This window comes from Rosa rugosa, chromosome 7 (genome assembly GCF_958449725.1).
Source record: "Rosa rugosa chromosome 7, drRosRugo1.1, whole genome shotgun sequence".
Taxonomy (NCBI): domain Eukaryota; kingdom Viridiplantae; phylum Streptophyta; class Magnoliopsida; order Rosales; family Rosaceae; genus Rosa; species Rosa rugosa.
Genome location: NC_084826.1, coordinates 14982477 through 14995187, shown reverse-complemented (window position 1 = coordinate 14995187; position 12711 = coordinate 14982477). Strand labels below are relative to the sequence as shown.

The window sequence follows — 12711 nt, the reverse complement described above, 5'->3', positions numbered from 1 at the left end:
GGCCTTATGTCAATACTGAAACTTCTTAGACATAAAATAACACTGCACTTTGTCTCCTTTTTCCAAAAACTCCACCATAATTCGAAAAATTACACTGCCAAGCTTTTGGTCACTTTTGTTGTTGTTGGCTAGTCCAGCTTTTGTCTGCTGTTGGATGATTCAGCAAAGCCGTTTGGCTGAGGCAAATTAGAACGCCAATCGCGCCATCAATCTCTCCCTTTGGTTCTTTTGCATGTGTCATATAATTAAAAATCATAACCAACAAGCAAGAAAAGAATAATATAGAGAGGGAAAGAGACTGTAATCTAGGTAAGCAGATCGTTCCCTTTTGGAGACACCATGAGCTGCATGACTTTAGTCCAAAGATGATGATCGCTGACAACTGGGAAGATAAGTTTGTACCCTAAATGAACATTCGATTAGATCGGTCACTAATTCTTTACTGAAAAAAAGAAGATAATGATACACTGATAATCTTGTTATGAGATATATAGTTAGGATCAGTTAGTTGTTATTTGTACATCAGGTTAAACTCTTAAACGAGTTGTAATTGTCTACTGCAAGGCTCATACCAATAATCGATATGACAAAATTAATGTTAGTATCAGTCGTTTACATGATTATATAGTTGTCAATTGGTATAGTTTTTATAGTAGATCATGAAATAATATCTTCAAATGGTATCTAGACAATTACGAATTATAATATTTATACTCTCTTCAGGGAGTCTCATAGTACCTAGATTATTACACCATTAGCTATGAAAGTGCCTCTGTCCTCTCTTTCATCAAACCAGTCGTTCTTCGTCACTCATTTTGCTGAGTACGTAATAGTATATCTCTCTTTTTTCTCACCATTTGTGCATTCAGATACTTGTACGCAACTGTTGCATAGAATTTGATTGATCCGATTTAAGGTCCTATATATAGAGAGAGGGAAAAACTGCTCGATGACTGTTTAGGTTGTCTTTTTGGTGCTAATCATCATATAAGGTTGTTGGGCAAAGACTAACTTTGCTTTCCTAAGACTCTAAGTGGTAATAAGCAACAACAGGCAGAGTTAATCATGCACCTCCTTTATGTAAAAGCCTGTGAAAGTAGTCCAAGGCCAACAAAGATAATAAATCATTATTTTGGGTTAAATTTTGATTGCTAGCTAGCTAGGTTAAAATAGCAGATGAGATTATTAGAGTCAGAGTCAACTATTTCAATATCTATTGCCCTAGGCAAAGGGTCATCTATACAAGTATCATTTATATATATGAAAAAAGTTGTAAGAAGCCATTTGATTCTTACACAGAGAAAAGATAGATCCAAATCTGAGAGGTAGGCGATTCCTATAAATGAATATGTATATATGACAGGAACCCAATTATGAGGCTGAGAAGGGATTAGTTATTGAAGACAAAATTGATGCGAGGAATTTGAATTTGAATTTGAATTTGAGTAGTTGGTTCAGCCTAGTTTCTTGATGTTGGTCTTTGGCTTAAATTAAGCCAATATGGATTGGTCAAAATGACTTCCAAGTAGAAGTAAATGAAAATGAAATGCTGCATATGTCTCCTTCCTTTTTATAAAGAATTAAGTAGCCATAATCACCGAAATATGTTTTGATTGCTGCATTAGATTTCATTAAACTAGGTAGAAGTATGTCAATGTCAGTGTTATGATTGTTATGACTAATGAGTGCGCACATATGAGAAGGACTGGAGAATTTAGAAGATCTAGGGTTTAAGAGATTTATTATTTAAATCTTATTTTCTAACCTACCATCTATTTACGAGACATTGAGAATATTAACAAAATATTGTGAAATATAATGAGACTTTGTAGGAATACTTATGTTATGTAGCACTTTCATTAGAAACAATTTTACTATAAGCACTTGACATGTGTTTCCTAAAGCGTTTCTAACTTCAGAAATCACAAAGAGATGCTTCTATACTTCAAAATACATTTTTGACTCTGTTCACCGAACATTGCCCAAATCAAGCGTATCTTAGAAGCAAATGCCAACCAAGCATGTAAAATGACTAAAAGGACTGCGCACAAAAGCTCCTCTGCTGTAAGTCTGTAACAATGTCAAAGCCAATTTACCAACTTGTGTAGTGTACCATGCCCGGGACCATGGTCCTTGAGTCCTCCCATTCACCTCTGCCTTTGGTCAAGAAAAAGTGACAAAGATGTACCCTTCTCTCAAAACCCTTTACTCATTCCATATGAAAGGAGTGGAAAACATCAATCATTCCCACAACCATACCATGCTCCTATTCTCCCTCTTTAATCATACCCCTCCCCCCAAAAGCACCACCATGCCCCATAATCATAACATTCCTCAATAAAAAAAATAAAAAAAAAAAGGTAAATAAAGCAAAAAAAAAAAACCATAACTTTTTCTTTTTCCCCACTTATTATCATCTCTCTCTCTCTCTCACTCTTTTAGTCTCTCATATATGTTTTTTGAAAAATAAGAGCTTGTTCGTTTCCTTCTCTTCCCGCCTACGCTCACAGCCATGAAGAAGAAGGCTTATCCTATCGCCTTAGCCTTCCTACTCCTACTCACCTCGGCTAAACTCTCACTCTCCTCTTCGCCGCCGAACGACACGTCAGCTCTCACCGACTTCCGCCTCAAAACCGACACCCACGGCTACCTCCTCTCCAACTGGACCGGACCCGACCCCTGCGCCGCTGCATGGGTCGGAGTCCGATGCTCCACTAACAACCTCCGAGTCGTCGGTCTCTCCCTCCCTTCCCTCAACCTGCGGGGCCCGCTCGACTCTCTGGCTCAGCTGGACCAACTCCGCCTTCTTGACCTCCACAACAACCGCCTCAACGGCACCGTTTTGCCCTTAGCCAACTGCACCAACCTCAAGCTGCTCTACCTCGCCGGGAACGACCTCTCCGGCGAGATCCCGCCGGAATTCGCCTCGCTCCGGCGGCTTCTCCGTCTCGACCTCTCCGACAACAACATCCGCGGCGCCGTCCCCGACGGCATCTCCCGCCTGAGCCGGCTCCTCACGCTCCGGCTCCAGAACAACCTCCTCACCGGCAAGATCCCCGACCTCTCCGGCTCCCTCTCCGACCTGAAGGAGCTTAACCTGACCAACAACGAGCTCTATGGAAAATTGCCGGAGGGTTTGCTCAGAAAATTCGGAGAGGAAAGCTTTTCCGGCAACGAAGGGCTCTGCGGCTCGTCTCCGTTACCGGCTTGCTCCTTCACCGGAGCTAACCCACCCTCGGCGGCTTCGACCGAAACGGTGCCGTCTAACCCCAGCTCGTTGCCTCAAACAAGCATCATAAACGAGCCGAGGGTCAAAAACTCGAGAAAGGGATTGAGTCCTGGAGCAATAGTAGCAATTGTGATAGCGAATTGCGTAGCCATTCTGGTTATCATTTCGTTCATTGTGGCTCACTACTGCGCCAGAGACCGAAGCTCGAACTCGATCGGGGGAAGCGAAGCCGGGAAGAGGAAGAGTGGAAGTAGCTATGGAGGTGAAAAGAGGGTGTATGCTAACAATGGGGGTGGTGACAGTGATGGGACTAATGCTACTGACCGGAGTAAGCTGGTGTTTTTCGACCGGAGGAAGCAGTTTGAGCTCGAGGACTTGCTCCGGGCCTCGGCGGAGATGTTGGGGAAAGGGAGCTTGGGGACGGTGTACAAGGCGGTGCTTGATGATGGTTGTACAATGGCGGTGAAGAGGCTCAAGGATGCGAACCCTTGTGCGAGGAAAGAGTTTGAGCAGTATATGGATTTGATTGGGAAGATTAAGCACCCTAATGTGGTGAGGCTTAGTGCTTATTACTATGCTAAGGAGGAGAAGCTTCTTGTGTATGACTATCTGCCTAATGGGAGCTTGCACTCACTTCTTCATGGTAATTGGTATTTTACATTGTCAAAATTGTTGAACATTTGGCTATACTTTTGTGCTTAACTGTTGAAGTTGCTGTTGATGTAACCAGAGAATCGCGGTCCGGGCAGAATTCCTTTGGATTGGACTACAAGGATCAGCTTGGTGTTGGGAGCTGCCCGCGGACTAGCTCGGATTCATGAAGAGTTTAGCGCTGCAAAAGTACCACATGGGAATGTGAAGTCTTCCAATGTGCTGCTTGACAAGAACGGTGTGGCTTGCATTTCTGACTTCGGACTGTCCCTGCTTCTGAACCCGGTTCACGCCATTGCGAGGTTGGGAGGATACAGAGCTCCTGAGCAGGCAGAGACCAAGAGGCTATCGCAGACAGCAGACGTGTACAGCTTCGGGGTCTTGCTGTTGGAGGTTCTCACAGGGAGAGCTCCTTCCCTGTACCCTTCTCCTACTCGCCCACGCATGGATGAGGAGGAGCAGGCGGTGGACCTGCCGAAATGGGTGAGGTCTGTGGTGAAGGAAGAGTGGACTGGAGAGGTGTTTGATCAGGAACTTCTGAGGTACAAGAACATCGAGGAGGAGCTTGTGTCAATGCTCCATGTGGGATTGGCATGCGTGGTGCCTCAGCCAGAAAAGAGGCCTACTATGGTTGAAGTGGCTAAGATGGTGGAGGACATAAGAGTGGAGAGATCTCCTCTTGGGGAAGACTATGATGATTCCCGCAATTCGCTTTCTCCTTCCATTCCCACCACCGAAGATGGGCTAGCCTGATCATCCTTGCTGATTCTCCCTGTTGCCTATTTATTGCCTGCGCCATAACTCTCAGTGTGTAGTATCATCCTCAGTTTCATTTGCATTGTCTCGCTGCGAATTGCTGCTACTGGTGGCTCGTTCTCAAGCCTTATTCTTGTTCAGTTGTGGTCTCTGTAATGTAATATCTGTAAGTCCTTGTATTTTCAAATTGTTGCAGGTGAGGGGATTGATCATCTTACCGGGTAGTTTTAATTAGTTGCTATTATGTAATGTAGCTTGTAATAATATGCTTATTATTATTCTTGATCAAGTTAAAACTTAAAAGAGTTGTAGTCGAAGCAGCTTTATCTGCACCATGGTTCATCCACACAAGCTTTTGGCACAAATACTTCTTACATTTTCATTACCGTGGTTCATCAACATACCAGTACATCAACTCATCAAAAAAATAAAATAAAAAACATACCAGGACATCAAATTTGCTTTTGGTGAAATAGAGGCCAGAGGCTGATGACTCGATTTTTCATTTTTGAGGGCACAATGTATTCAATGCAAACAGTTTTCTACTATATGATCCGTTTCCTACAACCATTTACAGCCAACAGTTCAATAAGAAAAGGAAAAGAAATATCAAATCCCAACTCATCATCTTTATTGACCCTCCAGTTCAAATATCATTGCTACAGCATTTAACACTAGCCTGTTGACAATTTTCAAGCATCAAACTTGATAGAACTGATTATACAAAGCGATATAAGGCAATCTAGGAGTTCCAAGATGCATTTATAGGATTTAAAGTTTACACAGAAGTACAACAATAATTTCAGTCTTTCATGAATCATAACTTCGAATCATATGTAGCCGTTTACATACCAAATGTACCAATGAAGAAGCTATCCTCATCTGCATCAACAATCTTCTCCAAGTAATATCATCACCAAGTTCATACCATTTACAGAACAATAAACACTAGCAACACCTTAAATTGCATAACTTAAACATGATCACTAATCAAGTAATCATCAATTACTAGCTAATGTTACAATAGTTAGAATGTATACTCTACCTCCGCATGTAGTCAGGTGACAAATCGTTTTGCCAAGGATATGCAGTCTCAGCAAGTAGCCCAGCAACCACGAATACTCCTAACTTGACAACTAACTAGGGCTACTGACCTAACGATACAACAGCTCCGAGTTTTATAAACATTAGCTCATACTTCCAACCTGATCAATCAGGGTACCAACTTGTTCTCCACAAAGTGCTTTTGATATATTTCCAGTCTCTAGTAGATTAAAGATCACAACTGCACATAAAACACAAATTGCTTAAATGTGTGTTTCATCCCCCATGTACATGAACAAAGGTAATACTTGAATAATTTAAATACTCTTCACAGTTTCTTAGAATACTTGCTTGATCACAAAATGTGGACAGTTGGATGACTCAATGCTCATTATTATTCCAACAATGGGATAATTACTAACCCTCTACATCTCTATTTCAAGTAACATAACTAACCCTCTACATCTCTATTTTGATGCATTCATGTACTAACAATGGGAAATGCCTGCACCAAGGTAAAGAACAAGTCTGGAGCTAATTACAAATAAAATCATAATGTACTCACCTGGAATCCTGTTGTCCTCGCATAAGGTTAGTGCCATTGTGTCCATGTTGTGCTCACCTCTGGTGACCAACTCCCTAAAAGAGATGTGCTGGAACGTAAAATTATTGTCTTGAGAATTGCGGTCATACACACCATCAACATTGGTACCCTTGAGTACTGCCTCTGCATGGACTGAAAATCAAGATCGTCACAAACTTTTATCGAAAATCAAAGAGATTGAGGGTGCGAGGATCCATGCATGTACCATGCGAGTGTGTGTCTAAGAGCTGAAGTAGAACAATAGTTCAAAATGTGATGTAATTTATTTGAAAGCGTGAAAGGTACAGAGACATACTTTCCGAAGCTCTAAGTGCTGCAGCTGTGTCAGTAGTAAAGAGTGGATTTCCAGTGCCAGCACCAATTCCAGCAAATATTACAACCCTGCCTTTTTCAAGATGCCGGATGGCCCGTTGCCTATTGTATGGTTCAGCAAGCTCTGGCAGAGAAAATGCACTTTGAACACGAGTCTGGATTGCCATCTTCTCAAATGCTGACTGGAGCAATATCGAATTCATTACAGTGGTCATCATGCTGGTAGACATCAGAGAATCAACTTGTTTAGGTCATGTAATGTGTGGGCACAAATTTGAGCATCATAAACACTATCAGGCAATTTCTGATAAGCATAGCAATAAGTAGTTGAAGATAGGACACAAACCCAATGTTCTTTTCCTCAATCACAATATTTCTATGACATCCCTCACACATTACACTTAATTTCCTCCCCAATTCAGGCAATTAGTCACATGATATAAGTGTACAGCAGATGCAGGCGTGTTTTGACTGAAAACACATAAGGGTATGAAATCATACATCCTCCAGGGGTAATACTTCTAAGACAGTTGATTTATGAGACCTCTGAGAAGTCACCCATACAAGTCATGATGACAAGTAGCTCTAGATCAGAATAAATAAACGAACATATTGCAATTACCTTTTCACGAGCAGTGCTTTAGGGTGAAGTTCCTTATTGAAAAGTAAAGCGGGGAGTCAGATTCTTACAGGCCCAGGCGAAAAAGGAAAAAGAAAAGGATTGATTCCATACAATTAAGAAAAAAAAGAATGGCCCAAACTTCTTTTGATCTTCTTTACTTAAGAATATGAAATCATCATGATAATATTCCAAGGTTACTGAGGATACCCAGTCGGCATATACCCAGGTTGGGATACCCATGGGATACAGTAGTGCTATTTAAACCTTTTAAAGATACCATAATCCTAAATAATAGGTGGTATGATCCAAAGAACACAAGGACAATGTTAAAATGCAAGATGAGCAATAAAACTTACCCAGTCTGGTATGCAGTACTTCTGTCTAAACCTGTTTCATTCACCCACGTATTTCCGCAAAAGAAGTTGCGACCACCAACAACAATTGCCACCTATTTCACCAAGCAACATTTTAAGAAGTAAAAAACAAGGTTGAGCACAGAAACTCGCAGATGACAATCATAGACATAATTACCTCCACCCCACTGCGGCAGGCCATTGCAACTTCTCTCGCAATCAGCATTGTTATCTGCACAATCACAAAACACATATCGAAACTCGTTCAACGGAAGTAACTCAACAAAACAGACTATTAATGGAAGTGCAAACAACCTTTGGGTCAATGTTGTTAGCAGCAGTGCCAGCTAGAGCAGCACCACTGACTTTGAACACCACTCTTCGCCATTTAAGACTAAATTTCGGCTGCTTGTTTATCTGAGTCACAGGACTAGTAATTGCACTTGCATTTCTGCCAAAAACAAACAGATAGTGACCAACTGTACTACACCATCAACCAAAGAGAATCCACCAAAAAAAAAAAAAAAAAAAATTCGAACCTCTTTGATTTCTGAGGCGTGGGACCGGAGGAAGTAACGCCTCTGTCATCATCAGAGGTGGCCTTCGCCGGAAGCGAATTTCCGACGATCTGCTCCATTCTCTTGAACCAAGGCCAATGACTCGGCGAATTTCCAGAATTGGTCATCCTGTGCCTCTCGAGCTTGTACCTCTTCTTCAAATTATCGACCTTGTTCTTACACTGTTCGACGCTCTTGGTTTGCCTCTCGGACCTCTGGCTCACGATCACGGCCACCTCCTCCCAATCCCGGCCTCTCAGATTTCCCCGATTCAGCTGCGTGAACTTGTCCATGTACGCATCGAGAAGGCAAGCGATCGCGCCGTCGCTCCACTCCTCGCGATCCTTCCGGTACTCTCCGGCGGCCACGGCCGAGGATTTCGATCTCCTAATGATGGTGTACGAACCTCCTCCTCCGCCGCCGCCGGCTCCGTCGCTGAGCTCATCGGACTGGTCCTTTCTCTTCGACGCGACGTCGTTCTGATCCGTGCCGCTGTCGAAGGGGTTGGAACAGAACGCGGCGGCGTCTCCGTAGTCCTCGCCGTCGTCCTGATCTTCTCCGGCGTTGGCCTTGTCGCCGCTGGAGACGGTGACCACGGGCGGGGTGGTTCGGGTGGCGAAGCGAGGCGCGTAGGGCTGGGGAATGCGGTGGGAGTTGGGAGGCGCGTGAGGGTTGCGGTGGTTAGGGTTTGAGTCGTTACTGCCGAGGAGAGAGAAGTCGTCGTCACAGGAGGCCATTAGAGAGAGAAGGAGCGGACGTTACGGTTACCGGGGGTTGAAGGGAACGACGACGTTAGAGAAGGAGGGGAGGAGCGAGACAGAGAGACGAGTCGTTTAGACGGAACGAGTGAGGGCCGCCGTGACGTCTTTGTGACGGTCCCGTTAAGTATGAGTAAGAGTTTAATACTTGTTTTATGGAATTGGAACGTGGGTGGGACCTTGGTTTTCATGTTTTTTGCGTTTTGGGAAATGGTTCGTGAGGTTTTGGGTGGTCGGGACCAGGCGACCAGCTGATCTACGTGCTTTGTGCTGGTTTGCTGGCAATACCTGATTTTTTTTTTTTTTATGACAATAATTGAAAGGGTACATTTTTCAATTGAAAAAAAAAAAAGGTTTCCTTGTTTAGTTTCGTGATTAAGGTTCAAAATGAAACTCTTAGGAATTGAGAGTGAAAGCATGACCTTGTTTTTGAATAAATGATAGTTTTATTGATAAGACTCATATCAAGAAGGTCATTACATACCCTCACGCTGTCTCACAAAGGACAGAATAAGAATTCGTGATAAAGACCACAGTGGTACATAGGGATAAACCAACTATATTCGAACTTATCACTCACTAATTTAAAGCGAGCCTATAACTATGACATAATCTAATACATAGTTAAGAAACATAAAAGAAAATACATCTTCTCCTTGCCTTTCAAGCTAGGGCTAGGAGGTTTTCCTGAGTACAACATGCTCAGAACTTCATCAGCATGTACCTTTTTAGATTTAGGCAAGCTTGACTGCAATGGAGGGACACCGTGCAATTCTTGGGAGTGCCAACATGTTGCATCTCCACCGTAGAGCTGACTGCTAGTAGCGCCGCCCAAATAGCGACACCAATCACCAAAAATTATCGGAATCAGATTGACGAGGAGAGCCTTGTTTTGGGGATGATCTTTCTTGATCCATCCATGGCGCACCTTCAGCGACACCAAGTACACAGAATTCAGACCAAAGCATCATCGTCGGAGCGATCGAAGGCATAGATCGAAACAGTATTTTGAGAGAGGTTGTCTTGCTCCATAGAGGATATGCTATTGATGATGGAGAACCAAATGAATGGAAGCGATAGCCGGAAATGGACATCGCGATGGGGAGATGGATGGAAGCTGAAGCCGTCACCGCCTCTTAAATGAAAAAGAGGTCGGCCAGGAAACCCTAGCAGACGCATCCTTTTTTCATGGATTGTGGTGCCTTGGTGTGAAAGCATGACATAATTAACATAGAAATAAGAATATATGAAACTTATAATACGATCAAGCAGTATTTGATTTTCAATCAATACTACTAAAGCGGGAGGGAAAATGATGATTCTTTGATTTTATTTTTCTTTTCTTCATCTTTTACCATAAATTTGAAGCGGCTAATGTATGCAGTTGTTAAATAATGTCATATGAAGATTAAGATTATACGATTCAACCCCTAGATATAGTTGAGTGGCTACTTAGATTTTGAATTAATATACTTCATCCATATGAATTATTTATGGTAAATAAAAAATACAACAAAGTAGACATCGTACCATAGCTTTAAACATTAGAGGGTTAGAATAACGTTTTATATTTTTTATGAGTCAATTAAATTATTCATCTAACCACTTAAATAAATTTCTCTCTCCACCACTACGACGTGATTTATCCAGAAAAAGAAACAAATTTGTCTAAAAATTACAACGTTGTACAAACACAAAAATCATGTCATTACCTTTTCTTACGTATGATCGAGTGGAATGAGATTTCCTAAAGGCTGCTCTAATTCGATTTGGTTTTGATAGAGGCTGGGTGAACTGGGTTATGGCTCGTGTCACATCAGTCTCCTTCTCTATTGTCTTAAATGGAAATTAAGGCAAATTCTTTTTTCTTAGCAGAGGTCTGAGACAAGGGGACCCCCTATCCCCTTATCGCTTTCAACTGGTCAGTGAGGTGCTCTCTTTGAGATTGACGAAAGCAATTCAAGACAAGACTATTATGGGAATCAATTTGAGTAGGGGATGCCCAACCTTATCCCATCTATTTTTTTGCAGATGACGGCTTATTCTTCATGAGCCTAACTCTGCACAATTGCTGGCACCTCAACCAAATTTTCATTGAGTATTGTACGGCCTCGAGGCAACTGATAAACAATGAAAAATTGAGTCTATTCTTCACCCCTAATACCCCTAATCAAATGGCTTTGTTAATGTGTGAGCTGCTCGATTTTGTTAAGGTGGAGAACCCGGAGACATATTTGGGCCTTCCTACAGTTTGGGACAGATCAAAGAAGGAGGCCTTAGCCTATCTGAAGGACCGAGTAAATAGAAAGGTTGAAGGTTGGAAGCAGAAGCCTATATCCCTGGCTGGGAAGGAAGTTCTTATAAAGGTAGTAGCTCTGGCCATTCCAGCTTACCCTATGGTGTGTTTCAAATTCCCCAAAGGAGTTTGTGATGAGCTTAACTCTGTTTTGGGGAGATTTTGGTGGGGCTCAGACTAGGAAAATCAGAAAATACATTGAAAAAGCTGGGATTATCTGGGAAACTCCAAATCTGTAGGAGGAATGGGTTTTAGGGATCTCCAGCATTTCAACCTGGCTCTACCTGCCAAACAATGTTGGAGATTAATTCAAGATCCTACTTCTCTCTGGGCTCAAGCTATTAAGGCCAGGTATTTCACGGACTGCAACTTCTTGAATGCTGTAAAAGGCCATCGAGCCTCGTGGGAGTGGGCTAGTCTTTTGGAGTCTAGAGACAAATTGATTAATGGTTACTACTGGCAAGTCATCAATGGTTGTTCTATAGACATTGGGAAGGATAGATGGATCCCTCCTCTAAATGGGGGTGTTTTGATCATAACCGAACTGCCCAGACTAGTGATCAGGGTTTAGGGTTTAGGGGCTAGCATTGTTTGGCGGGTTCTAAATGGAGCTATTCAACCTGTTCAAAAGAAAATTGGCAAATACCCCTGTGTGTCCTATATGCGGAAAGGCCCCTGAAATAATTGAACACATACTCCTATTGTGTTCTTGGGTGGATACGGTCTGGTTTGGTACTTTTCTCGGTATCAAAATCATCAAGCATCAAATTAGGACCTTTGATATTTGGTTCCAACAATTGTTAACAACATGCACTACCAGGAGTGAAAAGAAAATACTACTAACCATTTTAAGTTTCATCTGCTGGAATATATGGAAGTCCAGGTGTGCCTTCATCTATCAAAAGAAGCCCATTCACCCTCTCCACATTGTCAAATCCATCTCAGATCAGGTATCAGAATTTGTTAAGGCTTGTTCTCCTAAGTTGCTTGGATGTTTGGATGGCTCCTCCGTGGCTTCTTGTGAAAGTGAATTGTGATGCGACCTGGACAGCTCCCCACTATGCCGAGTTGGGTGTGATCATCTGAGATAGTGCAAACTCAGTTCTGGGCAGGATTGCATCCCAAGCTTTGTGTGCCTCGGTTCCCATTGCGGAAGTTGAAGCAATATCGATTGGAATCGAATTAGCTATCTCCATGAACCTGAAAAGAGTGATTATTGAATCAGACTCCAAAGTAATCATTTCTGATCTGAAAAACCTATCTGCAAGCAGGGACTGGCAAACCTTTTCGATTTTATATCGGATCAGGAATCGCTGCTCCTTCTTTGATCAGATTTGTTGGGAATGGGTTCCCCGTGAAGCAAATCAAGTTGCCCACAGTGCAGCCTTGCTTGCCAATAATACGGTGGATCCGTTGCGATGGGCGTCATAGCCACCACCATCCTTGACTCTAATTTTGAGAAACAACGGGTTGCCTTGCCCTCACACGGCAGAGCTGTGAAACCAAGCTGTAGCCTTTTGCTTTTATTT

The 12711-nt window shown here is 42.5% G+C and overlaps 2 protein-coding genes across 2 annotated transcripts; one reads left to right on the top strand and one right to left on the bottom strand.

Annotated features, from left to right (window-relative positions):
* Window positions 1-2431: 2431 nt before the first annotated feature.
* Window positions 2432-4968, top strand: LOC133720088 (leucine-rich repeat receptor-like protein kinase PXC1). The gene is made up of 2 exons (XM_062146273.1): window positions 2432-3872; window positions 3960-4968. Exons 1-2 carry the CDS (start codon window positions 2513-2515, stop codon window positions 4631-4633), a joined length of 2034 nt encoding a protein of 677 aa, XP_062002257.1. The 5' UTR covers window positions 2432-2512; the 3' UTR covers window positions 4634-4968.
* A 272-nt stretch (window positions 4969-5240) lies between these two features.
* Window positions 5241-9113, bottom strand: LOC133720089 (uncharacterized). Its single transcript, XM_062146274.1, has 7 exons — window positions 8111-9113; window positions 7887-8022; window positions 7750-7803; window positions 7575-7666; window positions 6580-6815; window positions 6246-6416; window positions 5241-5921 (listed from the first exon to the last, which is right to left on the bottom strand). The coding sequence occupies exons 1-7, from the start codon at window positions 8863-8865 to the stop codon at window positions 5824-5826; spliced, it is 1542 nt and encodes a 513-aa protein (XP_062002258.1). The 5' UTR covers window positions 8866-9113; the 3' UTR covers window positions 5241-5823.
* Window positions 9114-12711: the final 3598 nt, after the last annotated feature.